Source organism: Garra rufa, chromosome 4, assembly GCF_049309525.1.
Source record: "Garra rufa chromosome 4, GarRuf1.0, whole genome shotgun sequence".
Taxonomy (NCBI): Eukaryota; Metazoa; Chordata; class Actinopteri; order Cypriniformes; family Cyprinidae; genus Garra; species Garra rufa.
Genome location: NC_133364.1, coordinates 33,927,986 through 33,950,883, shown reverse-complemented (window position 1 = coordinate 33,950,883; position 22,898 = coordinate 33,927,986). Strand labels below are relative to the sequence as shown.

General features: G+C 42.7%; 2 protein-coding genes across 2 annotated transcripts in view; both read left to right on the top strand.

The window, feature by feature from the left end:
• LOC141333909 (uncharacterized) overlaps positions 1–11,829 on the top strand; it is a 61,551-nt gene extending 49,722 nt beyond the window's left edge. The window contains exon 3 of the mRNA XM_073839063.1: positions 11,213–11,829. Within this exon, the coding sequence (XP_073695164.1) occupies positions 11,213–11,829 (617 nt within the window). The remainder of the gene's footprint in view (positions 1–11,212) is intronic.
• An 8,049-nt stretch (positions 11,830–19,878) lies between these two features.
• LOC141333919 (zinc finger BED domain-containing protein 4-like) lies at positions 19,879–22,247 on the top strand. The gene is made up of 2 exons (XM_073839074.1): positions 19,879–21,430; positions 21,743–22,247. Exon 1 carries the CDS (start codon positions 20,281–20,283, stop codon positions 21,328–21,330), a length of 1,050 nt encoding a protein of 349 aa, XP_073695175.1. The 5' UTR covers positions 19,879–20,280; the 3' UTR covers positions 21,331–21,430; positions 21,743–22,247.
• The last annotated feature ends 651 nt before the right edge of the window (positions 22,248–22,898 follow it).

Below are 22,898 nucleotides of genomic sequence, written 5' to 3'. Positions count from 1 at the left end.
TAAACAATTACCAAAAGGACCATAGTTCTTCTCAGAATATAACAGAAATAAAGAAAATAGAAACATTAATAAACAGTAAGAACATGTTAATATAACAATGTAGAGATTACATCTCCCCTGTATTAGGCCCACCCAAAAAACATACAGAAAATGAGCCTGTTGACTTTTCAGAAAAATCGGAGATCTCTGTCCCCAGCTGTGGAGAAGACTCTTTGCTGAGAATTTAGGTTCTGGACAGTTGTGAGAGAAAAAGAAGAATGTCTTTCTTACCACAGCAGCAGAAGGTACTCTCTTCTGAGGAAAGGATAGGAGGGTGACACTTCACTCTTGATCTACTCTTGGAGATTTGATGAGGAGTTTTGCTAAAGAATAAGGTTCCTGCTCAGCACTTGGTGTAATTCAGCAAAGAGTACCTCTAATGCAGTGCCACATACTCCAGATTCTTTGCAAACTTGAAACTTTTAATAAAATTGACCATATTATTGTAGTCAGGTTTATTGTTTTTATAATAACACATGGCAAATGTATGAGAAAATTATGTCAAAGGTGTTTTTCTTCCTCTTCGCTATCCTGAGGCTGTACTGTCAATATCCTTCTCTGGCAGCTGAAAGGGAGAATCACCTTGTTAATGTTGCTACTGTATGTACACACAACCAGTCAAAATCTGCAGTCTTTCAGTTTTTTTTTCATGTTTTTCGATAGAAGTCTCTTCTGCACACCAAAGCTATATTTATATTTAACTTACAATACAAAACAATAATACTGTGAAATATTTTAATTTAAAATGTTTTCTGTTGTTTTTCAAATACACTTTAAAATGCATTTCAAATGCAAAGGTGAATTTTTCAATAGCCTTTACTCCAGTCTTCAGTTTCACATGATCATTCTCATATGATTTGATGCTCAAGAAACATTTTTGATTATTATCAATGTTGAAAACAGTTGTGCTACTTAATATTTCTGTGTAAACTGTGATTTTTTTAGGATAATTTTATGAATACATAGTTAAGGTTTAAAACCTTTTTTTTTAAATCTTTTGTAACATTATAAATGTTTTTACTACCACTTCAGATCAGTTTAATGCATCCTTGCTATTAAGGTCTTCATAAAGAAAAAAAAACTTAAGTGACTCCAACCTAGTGTACACAACTAAATTGGGCAACACAGCATATTAGAATGATTTTGAACACTTACAACTGGAGTACTGATGCTGAAAATTCAGCTTTGAATTTAAATGAAAACACACCTTGTAATAAACAATGCACAGATTGCAAAGAACTTACATTCTGATGATTACTTCATTTTCCTCACGGCTGCCTTCCTCAGTCATTCCTAGGCCTTCTCATTTTTCACCTTTCCCTTGAATCCACATAAAATATAAATAAAACTAATTAACCAATTAATTTTATAGACAGTTTGAATAAGTTTGTATAAAACTGCAAATCTTCCTTTTAAAATCTTAAGTTATTCTCCAGCTTCTAAAGGAAAGGCACAATCTGTGGCCATGTTCACAGAGAATTTGATCTTACTATTAGGTGTCCTGGCAAGGAGATTTAGCTTAAAACTTATTCATGAAGAGTCCACAATAACCAAAAAGAGGGATACGTCATTTGCATTGACTTTTTTTCTTTGTTAAATTTCCACACTAAGCATGGGTTGGAGCTCTTAATACAAAGTGCACCAGATAAAAAAATTAAGTTTAAAATGTACAGTACATACTTTTGTACACTAGGCCATGCCCCAGACAGATGAAGGTCCAGCCCCCAAAGTCTCAAACAAATCCTGTGGGAAACACAGCAAAGTGATGTGGTTGTGTATGATTTAGAAATAGGGGAGTCTTACATTGGTCAAATTCAGGCCAACTCAAATATTTTTTAAACATGTTTAAAAATGATCAGGAGCACAGGAGGTGCTCATGAAGGCAGTGGTTTACAATTGTGGTCCAGGTGACCCACAGCACTGCACATTTTGTATGTCTCTCTTGTTAAACCCACCTTCTTCAGATCATCAGCTCCTTAAGAAAGAGCTTCATGAACAAATCTGTCAGTAAAGAGAGATGTGCAGAATGTATAGTGCTGTGTGTCCCCAGGTCCAGGTTTGAAAACCACTGTTGTAAGGTACCATGACATATGACAATCATACGAGCATCAACAATTTCACAAAATGTCTCCTGACTGAGGAAAAAACAAAATCATTCACAGGCTCTGGAATTAGACTATCAATTGATATCTATCTAGCTATGAGTAATTGAAATGATAAATCCAACCCTGTGGATTACCTGTCTCTCCTCCTGAGCATTTTGTTGTGTGGGTCCAGGAAGGATACTGCTGCACAACTCCTTCAACCATGAGAAAATGCAGTTCCAGCATGTCTTCACATCCAGGACAACAGAAGGGTCAGGGAGGCCTGAAATATAAATATTTAAGCCACTGAAATCAATTTAAATCTATAGTTGTGCCTGAGTGACACTGAAACAATGAGGTTTAGTTTTTTACCGATGATTTTCTGGGTTCTTTTGAACACAGTCTTCATGATGGATGATCTCTTGATCCTGGATCCTTTCTGCCATACACTTTAGAGATGGTTTGAATGTCATGTGGTTGTGTCTAAAATACAAATAGCAGCACCATTAGTCCTGTTGCTTTATATATATTTTTGGTACTGAACAAGTCAGGAACCAAATCAGTAAGTTACCTGTACTTGATACCCATCCCTATCATAATCATGGTTGTCATGTTGCTGCTGCCCAGACTCTATCTCCACCTGTTATTAAAAAAAGTATGTTAGTTTTGAATAAAACATTGATAAAACAATGAACAATGAATAAAGCATTCAAACTACTACTTAAAAAATAGGCTCAATACATTTAGTGCAATAATATGAAAAATTATCCAGAGACCAGCTTTGAGGACGTGCCCACGACGTTTCTGGGACCTTAGCCAAAATCCTTAAACTACTACATAGTAACAATGAACATCATTTCTAATAAGCAACTCACTGAATGACTCAACTGGTTCACTGCTTGACATAGTAAACTATTTTTTGGATACATATTTGTTAAAACTAAACTATCAGATCTGTTTGTCAATGAAAAGTCACTAGCATAAAAATTATACAAGTTATGTATGTAAAAACCAATAACATGTAACGAGCAAATTACACCATTTACAGGCCTGTTAATCGACAGGAAAGCAGGACATTATTAATCCCACATACACTGAATGGGATTTCGGCAGCCTCGGTCTAATTAAAAGTTTATATAACATCAGTGGTTTATATTTAAGTTTACAATATGGCTAGGCTAGCATGAGCATAGTCAGATGCGAGCGACAAGCAGTCAACGTTACTATGGTAGAAGTAAAAATAATTAAAAAAAAATGAATACTGTATAGTGTATCGTGGGTAAATTTCAAACTAGACTAAAAATAAGGTATAACATTTTAATTTAGGATTTTAAAAGTTAACTTAACGTTACCACAGACCGCATCCAGAACTAAGCTACGTTAACATTAACCAAACAGGGCATTTATTTATTAAATTAATATAGAAAACCTCCAAAAACACAAAACACTACTTATCTTACGTGTCATCTAAAGTTATATCAGCAAAAAATTATGAATAAGAGTAGATTTTAAGCGCTTACCTTTTCCTTCTCGTCCGTCTTCTGGAAGTTGACCGTTAATGACGGAGAGACGGGCACGCGCACGGGGCACTTACGCAGCACTCAGAAAGTGACGTGCGCTGGTTTTAACCATGGTTTTAACCTTAACATTTGTCCCGTTCCCCCTTTCAATAAACCATTCACAACCACAAATTATCACCATTTGCTAAGCAAACTATTTGGTTTTTGTTTTGCCATTAATTTGATGACAAACATTTCTATATTTTAAATGACGGGTTATACTTATATAATAATTAATTCCATCATGCAAAATGCTTGACGAAATCAGTATATTCCCCATATTATAGGCTATTAAAACGGTTTACAGCTTTAAAAATAAGCTTAATACATGTAGTGCAATAATATGAAAAGTTAGTTGGAGACCTGCTGACCACGTCGCTATAACGTTTCCCACGCGACCAACCAGCGACGTCTTTTAAGGACGTGCCTACGACGTTTCTGGGACGTTAGCCAAAATTCAAAAATATGGAACGTTACCACAACGTCCTCACGACGTTGTCATAAAGTAATGTCGCGCTGACCAAATGACGACCAACTGGCGACGTCCTCACAACGTACTGTGTTTGCTGGGTTAGAATTAATTTGATCTTTTACAGTAATGGAAAATGTAATATTGATCAACAAATTCTTGAGTCGATTCAAGAGTTTGAAATTTTCCGAAATTCATTCCAGTCCTCTCCTGTAATGTGAATACCAAGATACTGGAGTTTTAAGAATATCACAAATGCTCTGTAATTTATCATGAATGGAACACACCTTACAGTTGCTTAAATTTAGATAGCTATACTACTTGAAAAAGCTCAACTGTACTAATAGTTTTGGAGTTTAACAGCTTTGGAATTCATGCCTTCAGTACCTCTTATACCTTATTATTTAGATTAGTTTTCTAATGTAAAATGCTAAGTGTTAGCGCACAAGACTTTTATTTTGTTTTGGCGATATGACGTCATAAGGCTGCACCGCTCCTGTGTGTTTGATTCGGCTGAAGAAAGGCATGTACTTTTAATCGTTTAAAGTGTTTAAACAAACAGCTCATAATTACTCATCTACTGACATTAATGAAGGTCGTTTTGTGTGAGTAAAGCACATCTGCACAAGCAACAGAAAATGTGCGTTTGTATTCGCCCCCTAATCAGTTTATCAGAAAGACGAATTCAGTCACTGGAGAAACGTTTTTTTTTTTTCGAAACACGAGTCAACTGAATCAATATCACAAATAATTCACTGTTTTGAATCACGGCACACTGACGACATCTGCTGCTCAAAACACTGGAATGCAGCGAGAACAACTAACATGAGCAAGACAACTATTACAAACCAGCTGCAAATATTTCCTGATAAAACTTTCGTGAGTAAAGCGCATCCTCATATTAATAATAGGTAACGTGCGTCTCATTTCGCTCCTTATATCTTGAATCAGTAACTTACATCGTTTAAGTACGGGAAGAACTGAGAGAAACTGATAATCCGAATCATCTGAACCGAATCATTCGTAAAATGATTCAGTGATTCGAAGCGCTCGAATCAGCGCACGCTGACTACAAACTAGAACAAACACAAACATGTGCAATTACAACTGCAAATGTTTTAATTAATAAACATGTAATCTATTTAATATATATAAAGTATATACATGTATAAGTATATACATCATAAATACCTAATATTATCGTTTATATATAATTTAATCAGAACATTTAACTCCATTATTTATTACTCTGACTGACTCCATTACCAGTGCACTCACTACTGTTCTAAGGAGCTGATTGGGACACACTTAGAGATTAAGTTTTCATGTATGCTTTTAATATTTGTGAATTATTTTCATCTTAAACAGGACAAAGTGTCCAAACACACAGAAAAACTCCTGCTGAAGCAACTGTGACATCGTGACACACTATTAAAAATATGGCATTTATTAAAGAGGAGACTGAAGACCTTAAGATTGAAGAAACATTCACAGTCAAACATGAAGATACTGAGGAACAAACAGGTTGGTTTTCATTCACACTCATTTGATCCAAAAATGAATGATATTTATAATGAATGTCATAAAATGTTACTGTAATTTTCTTTGCACAAACTGAGGTAGATGCAATCTTGTTGGTGGTTTTACCCTTGGTAGTTCGGCTTGAATCAACAGAGTTAGCTGAGGTGCATGGTGTCTTGTTAAGTGATGAAGCGGTGTAGCCTGGCAAAGCTCACAAACAGCATTTGTTTATCTAATTTTAGAGTTGGGGTACTCGGACTTGTACTCGGACTCGAGTCCGGTCTCGAGTACAATTTTTAGCGGACTCGGACTTGTCACGGACTCGGATGCATTTTGACTCGGACTTGACTCGGACTCGAGCTTTTCGGACTCGGGAATTATTGCCGAGTCCAGCCGAGTCCAGGGACAGTTGATGGAAATTTTACTGACTCGATGCATTATTACGAAAGTGACATTCAGTATTATTGGCATGTGTTTTAAAGTCTTGCCGGTACTTGAAAGCCTGCCTCTCAGTCAGCGCACAATGCTGAATTAAACTCTTTCTCTATTGCTACACACTTACACGAAAGGTAATGTCAAAATGCATCGTCTTGGAGAGCATTCATGTAAATGCTATCGGTTTTGTGTTGAGTTAGAAATACAGATGTGTCAAAATATATGATCTGTGCGTCCGGTCTTAAAGCGACAGCAGTGTAAACCTGCCACAGACTGCGTCATAATCAAACAACAAAATAAAAAGAGAAAATCACTCACTGCTCTTGATTGAAGCAGTTTAGCAATTTTAATAAGAATCATCTATATTTATTATATACGGTGAAGATTGTAGATAGTTTTATTTTTACATTTATTACTTCATTAAATGTTTGTAGTACACTATTTCTGTGGTATACTTTACTATATAGATCAATCTGAAAAACGTATAAAACTATTTCATTTGTATTTTGATTATTATATTTATTTATGCTTTTGCTTGTAATTAATTATTAGACTGTTTATTTTCCTTCAGTAAGCTTGAGAATGTTTTACTTACTTACTTGGGTGTGCATTATTTTCTAATAATTCAATGGCCCGTTGTCAATAGACCAATTTGGAGTAGACGTTACAGTTATGTCAGTAAAAAAATACTATTTAAACCTATAACATTTTACATTTACCTATTTTATCTCAGAATTCAGAATTTTTTTATGTCGTTTATATGTTGTATTTAAGACTTTAGAACTCAATTTAACGCAGCAATAGCAAGTTTGTCAGTTCTGAGGGAAAAAATAAACTCATGACTTTAGCTGAGAGGAAAAGGGAGAATGTATTTTCTTATCAGAATTGTGAGATATAATCTCGAAATTGAGAAAATAAAGTCAGAATTTTATTCTTTTATTCCATGACTTCCATGTCATTAACCCTCACAGCCTCATTTTCATCTAAGAAAAATATGTCACTAGCTGTCCATCTCTTCACCTACCCCTCCCTTTATCACAGATTCATTCTTTTACTCGTAGGTACAGTCCTGTCCTTCCCTTATAATTCCCACATTGTCCTTCCCACATTCTAAAAGCTGTTTCACTCTGAAATATGTCATAATATCAAGTCAGTCATAACTTCTGTTACATGACTTTAAGTTTGCTGAGCAGGACACTAATGAGATGGTGTGAAATAAAAAAATCAAAATGGCAATATGCAACAGAGGTTTCCTTTTGTTACATTTAAATTGTCATTGCCTTATTGTAGTTGTACAAATTAAAACAAGGTTAAGATACTGACAAACAGTAGTTTTTAGTTGGACTCGGTCGGACTCGACTCGGACTCGACCCATTTGGACTCGGACTTGAGTCCGACTCGCCCCATTTTGGACTCGGACTTGACTCGGACTCGACTGGTTAAAGACTCGGACTCGACTCGGACTCGACTTACGTGGACTCGACCCAACACTATCTAATTTATTACACCCTGACTTTTTTTAAAACCGAATTGCACCCACATATCAGCTCTGAAAGCAAGAGGAGCTTTTATGTTTCCTGCGATTCTTGCTCCCACTTTTGAGACATTGGCTGTATGTATATGAAGGGCAACTGTTATCTTTAAAACAGTGGAAGCGGAGGTTGTTTGACACAAATGAACTTATTTGATGAAATGTTACTGTTTTGTTTTTTTTTAAATCCATTTAAAACATGATTTATTTAAGAAAGTAGACTTAGAGTTGCAGAACTCATTGGCCCGGTTTCACAGACAGGGTTTAGACTAAGCCAAGATTAGGCCAAAGTTGAATTAGGACATTTAAGCAATTTTCATAAATGTGATTAGAATAAAAACATTACTGGTGTGCATCTTGAGACAAAACAAAGGCACTAATATATTTTAGGATCAATCAGTGCAATTTTATTTTAGTTGAAACAACTCAGATTTACATTTTAGTCTAGGACTAGGCTTAAGCCTTGTCTGTGAAACCGGGGGATTGAGTTTATGCTGAATTTAAGTAATTAACAGCTCTAGTTCTAGTTCTAAAGTAGTTTGTCACTTTTTATTATTTATGGATGGATTATATGCCATGTCTTTTTCATTTGTATGTTTAATTTTATGCTTTTCCTAAATGCCTATTCATATCAATAGGCCTATGAAATGGTGCATAAACTTTTTTTGCAAACTTAAAAGGAAGAGTCGGTCCACGTCAGCAATGATGTACATCCCTGTCCACAAGACGAAGGGAAGGGAGTAAACTAGTTGAATGCTGTACTAGAATATCCTTGGTTTAGCAAAGAAAAAACACTATTCTGTTGGCTTATATTGACAGGCTAGAAATTACTATTATAAAGTTTTAAATAGGTTTTTAAAGTATTTATCTTAAAAAATGCATTGATTCGCTTCAGGAGGCCTTTATCTACCCCCTAGAGCTGTGTGGCACACTTTTATGATGGCTAGATGTGCTATATTGAACTTCAATTTGATTAATAATAATAATATAATGCTTTGTTTAAAGGCATCTTTCAAAACAGTCAAGGACATCATACAGTTGAGTGCTAATCATAAAAATCAAGACCACAATACAACAGCTGTTTAACATTACATAATTTAAATTTATAATAATTTAGCTTATTTAAACAAGTAAGTGTTAAGATATGATTTAAATGTAGTCAGACTGTCACTGTCATATAGATTGTGGAGAGAAATCCAAAGATGAGGAGCAGCATAGCTAAATGCCCAGGCCCCTATAGTGACTAAACGAACAGAAGGTACAACAAGGGAAAGAGGATCTAAGAGTGCGCTTCGGGGTGCAAATATGAAGCAAGTCCAGGGCTCTTACGTTTTGGGAAAAAGTTTGGAGTGAGATTTTATCTGTTAGGGGAGGAGCCACTCAAATATTTGCAGCAGCGGCCCCTCGGCCCCACGCAATTCTCTCCAGTTTTTGGTAAAAGTTCAACTATCTATTGTTCATAATTAACCAGCACAAAATAAAAAATATAACAACTGGTAGATCTGATAAGTCAAATTCATAAAAATAAAATGTTTTAAATATTTCAAAAACGCATGTGTATCAAAAGTAAAAAAATAAATTTGGCCCTAAACGAGCAAACTAAACAGCAGAGCTCAATGCACATACTGTAAACATAGAGGAGGATTGCAGAACTTGCTTATCACATGTATGTCAATCTGTGTGTGTGTTTGTGAAAGAGAGAGGGTACATATTTCAGCTTACTAATGTCATTTTGTATTTCAAGTGTTTATTGCACACTTTGATGCCTTGATGACAGCGGTAGGGGCTTGAACTTAGCTAGAGTAATTAGTTACATGTATGTAATTTAATTAAAAACGACATTTAACTAATCTGTTACAGTTACTGAGAAGTAACAGATATAGTTAAATTTCAGTTACTTTTAAAAATGTTTACAATTACAAAGTGGGTTACATGTAAATATTTTGATTTATTTATTTCCCAAATCGCATTGACTGCTTTAAAATAAGAGACACCACTGTTTCAGGAGTTAAACAGAGGTGCTAAAGATTTTGTGGTGGCTGTGTTTTAAAATTAAACTATTATAATCTTAATTCAAGTGATGAAGGATTTTGTAAAATTGATAGTAATTAGTGTTGAGTTCTACTGTAAGGTAAACCTGCCTGCTTAAAAAGTTTTTGAAAGGATTAACAGTTGAAAACATTCCTTAGAAATGTAGTAATCAAATGTAATGTTACATTACCTCTAAAGCAACTGAAATAGTTACACTACATTTAAATTACATTTTAAATAGGGAAATTTAATCTGTAGCCTATTACAGCCTATTTCCAAAATAACCTTCCCAACAATGTTGATACATTTGTGTTTTGAAATATATAAAACTATTTATTTGGATGAATTTGTCTTTTTAACAGATTTACCAATTATCTTGTCTTTTCCTTAATTTCAGGCCCACAATGAGTTAAAGCTGTTGAAGAACTAATAGTTTTGCACAAATTTGGCTATAATCCCCAACATCAGTTCTCACTATCTTTGATCACAGGCAAGTGATTTTGTCTAGTAATCGTAAAATGGAATAAATAAAAAAAAAAAAAAAAATAAATATGTAAAACCCTGCTGCATTTATTTAGTTTCTAGTAAATACAAATGGCAACGTCCGCTCCGAGACTGCAACGCGACCACCTCCTCAACTGTACTAAACTCTTCCACTGCGAGAGAAAGCGGCAGCCCCGCAACGATTCCACCGCTGGCCTTGTCCCGTGTGTGCGCGTCTACGTTGCCTAGTGACGAACGTGATTGTAGCGGGATCACGTAATATACCAGAAATCAGCAAATTCAAATTTTTGGGCTGGTAGGTGCCATTTAACTCTCAAGACAGCTATGAGCTTGGAAGAGTACTTCTCTCTGCAAAGCCTGCACCTCGTCCATTTACACCATATAGCGGGACAAGTTATCCCTTACTTTTCAGCGTGAGAAATACAAGGTGTGGCGTGAGAGCGTGTGAACTGGTTGAAATGCGTGTGTCTCACGGTGAATGCTTGAGACTTGAGAGCCCTGCAAGTCAGAGAGATATTAAGGTGCAAGATTATGAAGAGCTTTAAAAGTGAGAAGCAGAACCTTGTACTCTACTCAATATTTAACGGGAAGCCAGTTCAGTTAAACCGGAGATGCTCGGTTTTGAAGAAATAAAAATAATATTCAGTGCTTGTTTTTCTGAGGTCACTCAGCCCCCCGCATGCTCTAAATTTACCCCAAGTAGCCGGGGTTGTTTGTGCTTCGTTTGTGCTGCTTTGGTTATTAAAATATTAGATATCTATTTATAGAGATTGAACTTTTTTGAGTTAGTACAAGACATGACATATCCTGCTGCCTACATCAATTTCCCCCATAGTTATCTAGACCTTATGCACTCTATCACCTTTTTCCTCCAGTGCGATGCCCCTGGGTAAAGGACAGATGCTTTACGTGTCTAAATGTTTAGTTGTCTATTGCTTTGTGCCATTAAACTGGAGTTGATTTGCATTTGTCTCTTTAGCCTTAGATCTGATGGTGCTTAAAAAGGAGAGAGAAGTACTAATCAAAATGGAAGAGAAAGTCCATATGGAGCTTCACTCTGGAGAGAAGCCTCACACCTGCCAACACTGCGGAAAGCGTTTTTCTGAGACCCGCGATCTTAAGAGACACATAAGAATACACACTGGAGAGAAACCTTACGCGTGCCTTCAGTGTGGAAACAGTTTCAACCGAAAAGGAACTCTTAACAGGCACATGAGAATTCACACTGGAGAGAAACCTTTCACATGCCAACAATGTGGAAAAATGTTCAACCGAAAAGGAACTCTTAACAAGCACATGAGAGATCACACTGGAGAGAAACCTTTCATTTGCCAACAGTGTGGAAATAGATTTATTCTTAAGAGAAACCTTAAAGTGCACATTAGAGTTCACACTGGAGAGAAGCCTCACACCTGCCAACACTGTGGAAAGCGTTTTTCTGAGACCCGCGATCTTAAGAGACACATAAGAATACACACTGGAGAGAAGCCTTACGCGTGCCTTCAGTGTGGAAAGTGTTTCAACAGAAAAGGAACTCTTAACAGGCACATGAAAATTCACACAGGAGAGAAACCTTTCACATGCCAACAATGTGGAAAAAGTTTCAACCGAAAAGGAACTCTTAACAAGCACATGAAAGTTCACTCTGGAGAATAGCCACTCTGGAACAAGTTCTGAATGTAAAACACAGGGATGCAAAAGGTGTGCTTTTAGGCGGATGCTGGCTTTTTTTACGGCTGTGTGGGGGACATGTGTGAATCGTGCAGATCGGGGGTGGGGGGGGGGGTACATTGGAGTGTCAGATTATAATTTCATCATAGGAAATTCTGTATTAAAATGACTAAATCAGTAAACGCCGTTACAGTCCTAGAAACATATGAAACTGACTCAAAAACAGTGAGTCAGAAAGCTTCGCACGTCAGCCAATTGGCTGCGCCCTATTATCTGCTGACGGCTGCTCTTATAGAGGATGGATACCCGACCCCGAGCCCAACGGTACCCAACGGGCCGGGCCAGGTTCGGACAGATATTTAGAAAGGATGCTCGGGTTCGGGTCGGGCTCGGTCACATCAGTGCGATAACGCCGGTTTCACACTGCACGCGAAAGCAGGACGTAAGCAGCGCTTATCTTTTCGGCGCCCATGTTAACAGATTAGAGCATTCAAACCGCACGCAAAGGCAGCGCGGTAGCCCGTACCTCTGTTGACATCCTTGTATAAAAATGTCCAGCTCTACAGAAAAACCCCCCAGATATTTTGTGTAACATTAAACACCGTATCTACTTTTGATTAGAAAACAATGAAAGTGGTATCTAACAAAAAACCCTTTATTTAGCTTGAAGCAAACAATGACACTTCAGTTTTTAAGTTGACATTTGCTTTAATTGTAAGTGATTTTTTTCTGCTATCATCAAAAGTATGATATTAAAATGTAAATAGCACTGAATGTTCATTACAACAAGCAATAAATAGTCATATTTCAGAAACACCAACTTGTAGCTTGTTAATTGAAGATGCAGGACAGCCACCTCCCAGCTAACAATTATTGGTTCCCAGAACGTTCCCTTTAGGTTAGCGAATGTTCTGTGAACCTACTGGGAACGTTTTCTTTGGGTTAGGGGAACATTCTTAGGATGTTGCGGGAACGTTCCCAGTAGCTTCCCAGAACGTTCCCCTAGCCTAAAGGCAACATTCTATTTTCCGTAAAGAAAACTTTCCTGGATAACCAATAGGGAACGTTCTATTTATGTTCCTAGAAGGTTCTCTGAAAGCTCTCTGATGGTTCCCAAAACATTCTCCTAACCTCTTCACTCCAGTGCCGCTTCTGCACATCAGCACTCCCGTGTCCCGGAGTAAGCGGCATGGAAGGCGGACCGATGTGAATCTCAATAATCACTTCTACACACCATGTCTTGTTTTAAACTATTGTTCAGTCCCTCCAGAAAAACGCGATTATGCGATCGCATGATTCCATGCATAATCAGCCAAAGTCCGCATATTTATGCGGGGGACGCATTTTTTCAAATACGCCGCACTTTCGCCGCATAAATTGCAGATTTCCGTGCGCAAAATATGCGGGCTTGCATGATTTCATAATCCCATTTCTGTTTGGGTCTTTGTCTTCGTTCTTTCGAGTGCTATTGTGGTCGCGCGTTGCCGCGACGTTCTGTCTTGCCTCTCTTCATTTTCGCCTGCCTGACCAGTCCACATCAAGTGTATTGGACATCGAGAGATTGTGAGACCCGAATATTAATCCGTGTGGCCGTTTGGCCATCCCCGCACTGTTTCAACTGGAGGACTGTGTTTGTGGGGTTCGTATGGTACCATTAGATTGTTGTGTGGATGAAATTATAAGTTGATGTGAGTGGTTTGAGTGTGGTCTGTTTGTTTATTGTTGGAAGCGTGTGCGAGTGTGTATATTGTGGCGGGAGTCCCGAGGCACAATCAGCGTCGCCCTGGCAACTCACGCCAAACACCTGGACCTCATCACCACGGACCAATCGTTCACGGACGCCGCCCCTACAAAAGCCGGTTGCTCACCACAGATCACTGAGAAACTATCTCCGATGAGGTTGAAGCTTACCTGCTCTCTGCTCTCATTTCCCCCTACAGATTCGCCGTGAACGATTGGCCACCGTCACTTCTGGACACCGCCACCACCGCGAACTCACCTTCAAGCACCTACCCGTTTGCTTGCACCTTCCTGGGGAATTCTGCACGACAAGGACTTCACCTCTCACGGAGCACCGACGCACATTCACCTGCCACTTCACCGTTTCACTTAAGTCTGTTCAATAAACTCACCCTCCGGGGCTCAACTAAAAGTCTTATCTTGTCGTGCTGTTCCCCGCCCGGCCACAAGGTGGTGGAGAATGCGGGCAAGTTTCCGGGCCTGAGAACACCGACGAGCAAGACTCACTGTTTGTTTACACCGCCATCTTGCCCCCATTCACTTCCGGTTCTGTTTTTTTCAGGGCGCGCCGCTCCCCGAGATCATGGAAGAACTGGTCAAACAACTCACCGAGGTTAGCGTCCGCCAGCAGCAATGCTTTGAACTGTTGACGGAGCAACATGGACAGATTCAAGGATATTTGGCAGAACTACGTGCCCCGGCTGCTCACACCGTCCCGCTGCCGGACCCCCGCGCCGCCGCCGCTCGACTACTACCTAAACTGACCGCAGATGATGATATTGAGGCTTACCTCAAAATGTTTGAGTCTGTCGCTCGCACAGAGGGTTGGGCGAGAGGAATTTGGGCGGAGATATTGGCACCGCTGCTTTCTGGTGAGGCCCAACGGGCGTATTTTTCATTGCCAGCAGCAGCACAAAATAACTATAGTGAATTAAAGAGAGAAATTTTAGGGCGTTTGGGGCTTTCAGCCGTTGCGGCTGCACAGCGTTTTCATGACTGGGAGTTTAAAGCACGGTTGCCAATTCGCGCTCAAATAGCCGATCTGATGCGGTTAGCAGAGCATTGGTTACTAGAGAACTCGCCATCTCCGGCCCAGGTAGTCGAGAAAGTAGTAGTCGACCGGGTGCTGAGAGCGCTACCGCGTTCAATGAAGCAGGCGGCCGGGATGAAGGGTCCAAGAACTCTAGCCGAGCTGGTTGACGCCGTGGAGCTGGCGGACGCAGCCTTCCACCGGGAGGCCGGGGAGCGAGCGCCGCCTTTCCCCCGGAGGGTGAACCAGGAGCGACGCACGCCAGAGGCGCACCCCCGCGCAGTATACAGACCGCCCAGTCCCCGCGACGAGCCAATGCCCACCGATCCACCATCACCGACCCCCAAAGCCTGGATGGCCGGCTGCGTGGTGCACCGGGAAACGCCACCAGGAGCCCCCACGACCTTCGTCATGATTCGGGGACGACGGTATCGGGCCCTCCTCGACTCCGGAAGTTCAGTCTCCCTCGCCAGGCCCGGACCCCTAGAACCCCGGCCAGCCCCCAAGTCAACGATGCCTATCACGTGTGTCCACGGTGACACCCGTCAGGTACCTACAAGTCTACTTACCTTTCGTAGGGATGGAAAAGCCTGGACCCTGGAAGTCGGAGTCGTAAGCGACCTGCCGGTCCCATTGCTGTTGGGGCGCGACTGGCCGGGGTTGGAGGCTGCCCTCGCCGAAGCTGCCCGGTCCCCTCGTCCTCGGCACCACCAGCATCGGCCGCCGTCGCGGGGATCTCGAGGCCATACCAACCTGTTGACAACCGACAGTGGGAGAGATGGTGAGTCCCCCTCCCGTAATACTAACCTCTTCCATGATGTCTTCCGGCAGGTTACGGGCGGGGGAGACTTTGGCCGCGCCCAGAAGGAGGACGACCGGCTGAAGCACTGTTGGCGACAGGTCCGCATCCTGGAGGGAAAGGAAGTCCTCCCGGCACCTCACCCTCTCCCATATTTCGTCGTCCAGAACGGTCTGCTATACTGCGTCGCGGAGCGACGGGGGGAGGTCAAACACCTGCTGGTCGTCCCAAAGACCAAGACGGAGCTGGTCCTAGAGTTGGCACATTCGCACCCCATGGCTGGTCACCTGGGAGCCCAAAACACGACGCAACGGATTCGGGATCGATTCCACTGGCCCGGCCTGGAGGCCGAGGTCAGGAGGTTTTGCCAGGCCTGCCCTACGTGCCAGCGCACGTCACCCAGAAAACCTCCCCCCAGCCCGCTGATTCCATTACCCATCATCGGGGTGCCCTTTGAGCGAATCGGGATGGACATCGTGGGGCCGTTGCCGAGGTCTGGCCGGGGACACGAGCACATCCTCGTTATCGTGGACTACGCCACCCGGTACCCAGAAGCAGTCCCCCTCCGCCAAGCCACCGCCAAAGCCATCGCTCGCGAGCTGTTCCTGCTCTCCAGCCGGGTGGGTCTACCGTCGGAGATACTGACCGACCAGGGAACCCCCTTTATGTCCCGGCTAATGGCTGACCTCTGCCGGCTGCTGAAGGTAAAGCAAGTGAGGACCTCGGTCTACCACCCCCAGACCGACGGGCTCGTCGAGAGGTTCAACCAGACCTTAAAACAGATGTTGCGACGGGTGGCCGCCGAAGACAAAAAGGACTGGGATCTGCTCTTGCCTTATGTGCTGTTCGGCATCCGGGAGGTACCACAGGCCTCCACAGGGTTCACTCCCTTCGAACTCCTCTTCGGCCGGCAACCCCGTGGCCTCCTCGACGTAGCCCGAGAAGCCTGGGAGCAGCAGCCGGCAGTCTACCGGACCGTCGTCGAGCACGTCCGAGACATGCGGGAGAAGATCGACCGGGTCATGCCGTTAGTCCGGGAACACCTGGTGAAATCCCAACAGGCCCAGCAACGTCTCTACAACCGGGCGGCCCAACCGCGGGAGTTCCAACCTGGAGATAGGGTGATGGTCCTGGTCCCCAACGCAGCCTGCAAGTTCTTGGCCCAGTGGCAGGGGCCCTACACGGTTGAGGAGCGAGTGGGCCCAGTTAACTACCGGGTAAGACAACCCGGCCGAAGAAGAGTAAACCAATTATATCACGTTAACCTGTTGAAGAAGTGGATCGGGGACCGGGACCAGCTCGCCGCCCTCGCCTCCCAAGATCCCGCGGTTGTAGATGTCAATCCCAACCTGTCAGCCACACAGAAGACGGAGCTGCGGCACCTGGTCGGTCAGTTCCTGGACGTCTTCTCCGACAGCCCCGGCCAGACTAATGTCCTAAGCCACGACATCTGCACCCCTCCGGGCGTCCTCGTCCGGCAACGGCCCTACCGAGTCCCAGAGGCCCGCCGGCAGGCTATAGAGGCGGAAGTCCAAAAGATGCTCAAGCTGGGGGTAATAGAACCATCACGGAGCCCGTGGTCCAGCCCGATTGTCCTGGTCCCGAAGCCCGACGGCACCCTGAGGTTCTGTAATGACTACCGACGCCTAAACGACATCTCCGACTTTGACAGCTACCCCATGCCCCGAGTGGATGAGCTCCTGGAACGGTTGGGGAGGGCTCGGTACATCACAACACTCGACCTCACCAAAGGCTACTGGCAAGTCCCCCTCTCGGCCGACGCCAAGCCCAAAACGGCCTTCTCGACGCCCTCGGGGCACTGGCAGTACCGGGTTCTCCCCTTTGGCCTGCATGGGGCCCCCGCCACCTTTCAACGACTAATGGATGTAATCCTCCGTCCCCATCAGGCCTATGCCGCAGCGTACCTCGACGACGTGGTCATCCACTCGGAGGCGTGGGAAGACCACCTGGAGCGGCTGCGCAGGGTGCTGTTGGAGCTTCGCCGGGCTGGACTAACCGCCAACCCCCGCAAATGCCACCTAGCCATGAACGAAGGCAGGTACCTCGGCTTCAAAGTGGGAAGAGGACTCATCCGGCCTCAGGAGGACAAGGTCAAAGCCATTATGGATGCCCCTAAGCCATCCACCAAGTCGCAGGTACGTGCCTTCTTGGGGTTGGCGGGTTATTATCGGTGCTTTATCCCCGGCTTTTCCTCTATAGCCGCCCCTCTGACAGACCTGACCAGGAAGGGACAGCCAGAGCGGATCCGTTGGTCTGGGGAAACCGAGGAGGCCTTCCGGCGCATCAAGGAGGCCCTGACCACCGAGCCCGTCCTGCGTGCCCCAGACTTCAACTGTCCCTTCCTGCTCCAAACGGATGCCTCCGACACGGGATTGGGGGCCGTGCTCTCCCAGGTCCAGGAGGGAGAGGAGCATCCGATTGTGTACATCAGCCGGAAGCTGTCCAAGGCCGAGCGCAACTACGCCGCGGTAGAGAAAGAAGCTCTCGCCATCAAGTGGGCAGTCCTGGAGCTGAGGTACTATTTATTAGGTCGACATTTTACACTGTTTACAGATCATGCACCGCTACAGTGGATGGCCCGGGCCAAAGACACTAACGCCCGGGTCACGAGGTGGTTCCTCTCGCTCCAGGACTTCCACTTCGATGTGCGCCACCGGGCCGGATCCAGCAACTCCAACGCTGACGGACTCTCTCGGTCTTGGGCAGCGTATGCAGGTCTGTCAGGGGTCATTCCCCTCCCACCCCCTGTCTCCCCTTTTGTTTCTGCCACCAGGACCAGGACGTCGCTTGGGGGGGGGAGTGTGGCGGGAGTCCCGAGGCACAATCAGCGTCGCCCTGGCAACTCACGCCAAACACCTGGACCTCATCACCACGGACCAATCGTTCACGGACGCCGCCCCTACAAAAGCCGGTTGCTCACCACAGATCACTGAGAAACTATCTCCGATGAGGTTGAAGCTTACCTGCTCTCTGCTCTCATTTCCCCCTACAGATTCGCCGTGAACGATTGGCCACCGTCACTTCTGGACACCGCCACCACCGCGAACTCACCTTCAAGCACCTACCCGTTTGCTTGCACCTTCCTGGGGAATTCTGCACGACAAGGACTTCACCTCTCACGGAGCACCGACGCACATTCACCTGCCACTTCACCGTTTCACTTAAGTCTGTTCAATAAACTCACCCTCCGGGGCTCAACTAAAAGTCTTGTCTTGTCGTGCTGTTCCCCGCCCGGCCACAATATGTACGAGTGTGTGAGCGTGAGAAATCTGTACTAAGGGTTGTGAGTTTGCGTGATCTTATGGAGTAAATTTTGTTGTGTGTATATTGTTGATGGACCAGGTGTAATGTGATTGCATCTGTTATTTTGTTGCTTTTCTATTATTGATGATCAATTTTTTTTTTTTTTTTTTTGTTTATTGATTTGATTTGATTTATGGTCATTTGATTTTTGTTTTTTTGTTTTTCGTGTTTAGTTGATTTTGACTTATGACTATTTGATTGTATTATTTTGTGTGTGTGTGTGTGTGTGTGTGTGTGTGTGTGTGTTTATTGATTTGTTGGACGGGCTAAGGAGTGCTGACCACTCTAGGTCCATGTTAATGGGTACCCTTGTTCACTGAGTGATTTTGTTCTTCTGATTTTTACACGTGTCATCTGAATACACGTGTGTTTGTGGTGAAATGAGTACATTAGTGTACGTTTGAAGTGCGTAGTGAAGTGGAATTGGGGTAGGTTGGTTATTTCTCCTTGCCATCTGATGTGTTACTTTTGATTTGTCTAATTTGTTTATTTTTTTGTTTTGATTTGTAAGCCATATTAACCCCTTGTGTCCTAAATTGTGTCTGTGTTTAGCTTTTATCCCAGTAATAATAAAATATTGTATCTTTTTTTCTATATTCACGTCTCTGCTCTATTCTTGTGGGAACAGACCTGGGTGTCTTTGACCATTATTTCCCTGGGAGAGATTCCCAGGGTGGAGTAGTCGATGTTATAATTATAATTGAGTCCAGAATAACGAAATTCACCCCTTACGGTGCTACATCTGGCAATAAGTGTGTTGGGGGAATCACTTTTTTCTCTCTTTTTCACCAAACCGCAGTTTTTGCAAGTTCCCACAGTTTTTGCAAGTTCCCGCAGTTTTTGCAAGTTCCCGCAATTTCATCGCATAAAATTGCATAAATATGCCGCATATTCAATCGCATTTTTTAAGAAAACGTGCCGCATAATCAAGGATTTTTGCCCGCAACAATCACAAAAAAACGCCGCGTTTTTCTGGAGGGACTGATTGTTTAATCATTACTAGGGATGCACGATATATCGGCCGATGTTCGTCATTTTTTTAACCTATCGGCATCTGTCCGATGTGTAAAATTGGGTCGATAACCACAACCGATGTGTAGCCATCTAGTTGCTGTGTCGGGAGAGGGAGGGGGAGGGTTATTTGGTCGTGTGTATGTGTTTGGGCACGTGAGACGCGACAGTGTCAGTGTCAAAGGCAGCACAGGATTGTGGGATGTTAAACTGAAGAGGAGAAAAAAATGTCAGCGGTGTGGGCGTTTTTCACGGTGTCGAAAGAAGACCCTCGAAAAGCAGTTTGCAACACCTGCAAAGTCGAGGTAATGCGAGGAGGGTGCCGCGTCAAGTCATTCAACACCACAAATGTAATATGTCATTTGAAAAACTGCCACCCAGACCTACACAAACAATTGCAGGAAAAAAATGCTGCCAACATTAGCCAGCAGGCAAAAACGAAAGCAGCTGCAGCTGGGAGTCCGATACAGCAGGTACTTGACAAGACCAAGCAATTTGCCAAGGACCAATAAGATCAATAACCAACAAGGTAATGGAAATGATTGCTCTTGACGACCAGCCTTTTTCCATAGTGGAGGACCGGGGATTTCGGCGGTTGATAGAGCTTATTGAACCCCGCTACAGTCTGCCAAGTCCGCGCTACTTTTCCGACGTCTCCCTCCCTGCTTTGTACGAAGTCGTGGCCACGCATATCCACAAATTGTTGGACAATGTGACTGACATTAGCTTCACGACAGATATATGGAGCTCGGATATAAGTCAGATGAGTATGTTGAGCCTTACTGCTCAGTGGATTAATGAAAACTTTGAACTGAAGAGAGCTGTTTTACATGCTCAAAAGTTTGCAGGATCGCATACAGGAGTCGCCATCGCTGGCGCATTTGACTGCATGTTTGCTACGTGGAAAATTAAAAAAGACAATGTACATGTTGTGCTTCGTGACAATGCGCGGAATATGCAGAAAGCAATGGAGGAGTGCGGCGTTAAAAGCCTGGGCTGCATGGCTCACACGCTCGGTACCTCTCGGCTGAGAGACATACAGCAAGAGTTAGGCATGAAAACCATGATGTTACAACAAGATGTGGCGACCAGATGGAATAGTACTTTTCTTATGATGAGAAGTCTACTGGATCAGAAGCGCGCACTTGGTGTGTATGGAGCAGATCATGAGCTGCCTTCATGTTTAAGTGCACATCAGTGGGGCCTCATTGAAAACATGACCACGCTTCTCACTCCATTTGAGCAATTAACGAGGGAGATCAGCTCACATCAGGCTACTACTGCGGACGTGATACTGTCTGTTGTGGCACTGAAACGTTTGCTGAGCAAGACAGCTGACACAGACAGTGGGGTCCGCACAGCACTACTGGAAGCTGTGAACGAGCGATTTGGAGGCGCCTTCTCTGAGCCGCTTTACTACTTGGCAACGATCCTTGACCCGTGGTACAAAGACCATTATTTTGACACAGTCACCAAGCAAGCAGCTGTAAAGATGCTCCAGCAGCAAGTGGACAAAGTGACGCACAGCGACAGCGCTACGGAGACACCGGACACAGAAGAACCGCAAGAGAAGAACATGTGACGATGGTGGAAAGTCCCTGCTTGACATGCATGACGAAATTCTGGAGGAAAACCTGACCATGGAACAGCAGGCAGGCCTGTCAAGCCACACAAGTCTGCAGGTATAGTATTATCAGACCCAGTCTTTAATTCAAATAACGAAGTCTTTTGTGCAGTTCTTTTTTATTATTATTGATGTGCTGTGAATTCTATAGAGTTACTAAAATAATAAATTAACTTAAATGAAAAAGCTAATTGCTATAAAGAATATTGTTTAGTAATACTTCTCTGCCCCCTTGGGGTTGACCTTAAGCACTGGTCATCTCCTCAGAACAAAGTTCAGCAAAGCTCTTAAGGGGAGGAGGACTGTAATATCTAGACTGCTGGTAATTAATCAGACATGAATAGTAATACACTTGTCTACATTCCTGTAGGTGCATGGCTATCTTTGTGAGCCCCTTATCCCCAGAAATGAGAGCCCACTGCAGTATTGGAAAAGCAACATGTCTCGCTTTCCTGCCCTGGCTAAAGCAGCACGCAAGTACCTTTCAGCTCCATGTACAAGTGTGGACAGCGAACGTCTCTTCTCTGCTGGATCACATATTGTTGATGAAAAGAGAAACAGGATCCAGTGTGAGAAAGCAGAAATGCTTCTCTTTGTTAAAAAAAAAACCTGCCTTTGTTGATTAAGTAGGCCTGGACTATAACTTACTGCAGTGTTAGGTGGAAACCCTGTTTGTTTGGGACATTTACTTTTGAGTAAATTGTTGCTGCTTTAAGTTGGAGAATGTTAAAGACCACCATGTCTTTTGAATTACAGTTATGTCACAGTTCTCATTTTTGTTTGAATATTTTTTTATAAATGGTTCTTAAAATTGACTTGTTTTTTTATGTTTGCTTGGTAGACCTTGTTTCAGGGTTTGGACATTTGCATTTAAATAAAAATGTGCACGAACAGTCAGGATATGTGTTGGATATTTATTTTGATTTAGCCTTTTTCTCAAATTTGAGTTTAACTGGAGTGCACAGAGCTGAAAACATGTTGCCATGAATACTGGCATGCTTGATGGTAAAAGTGCAAAAAGTTGGTTACTTATGTTTTAAGATAGCCCTGTAACTTTTATTAGGAAATAAAATACATTCTGAAAATAAAGGAAGAAATTAAGTATGTACAAACTTTTATCATCTAAGAAACATTTTTTAAAAACTCATATCGATATCGGTCATCGGCCATAGCAGAAAAATTAATATCGGATATCGATATCGGCCAAAATGTTCATATCGGTGCATCCCAAATCATTACAGATAATCAGAGCACATTTAACCATCATAAGGAGCATTAAATGAGACTGAATCATCCTATACTATGTTAGATCCTATACTATGTTAATGTAAGACGTAGAAGTACCATACCATAAAACAACCCAGATTTTGTTTATTAAAGCCCCAAATAACATGACTTCAACAAAATATTCGATTTAAAAAATATATATTTTATTTTTTACAGACATTAAACGAATATCATTTATTTGACTTTAACTAGGGTAACATTACATTCATTTCTTACCACTGAATTAACGATGATGTACT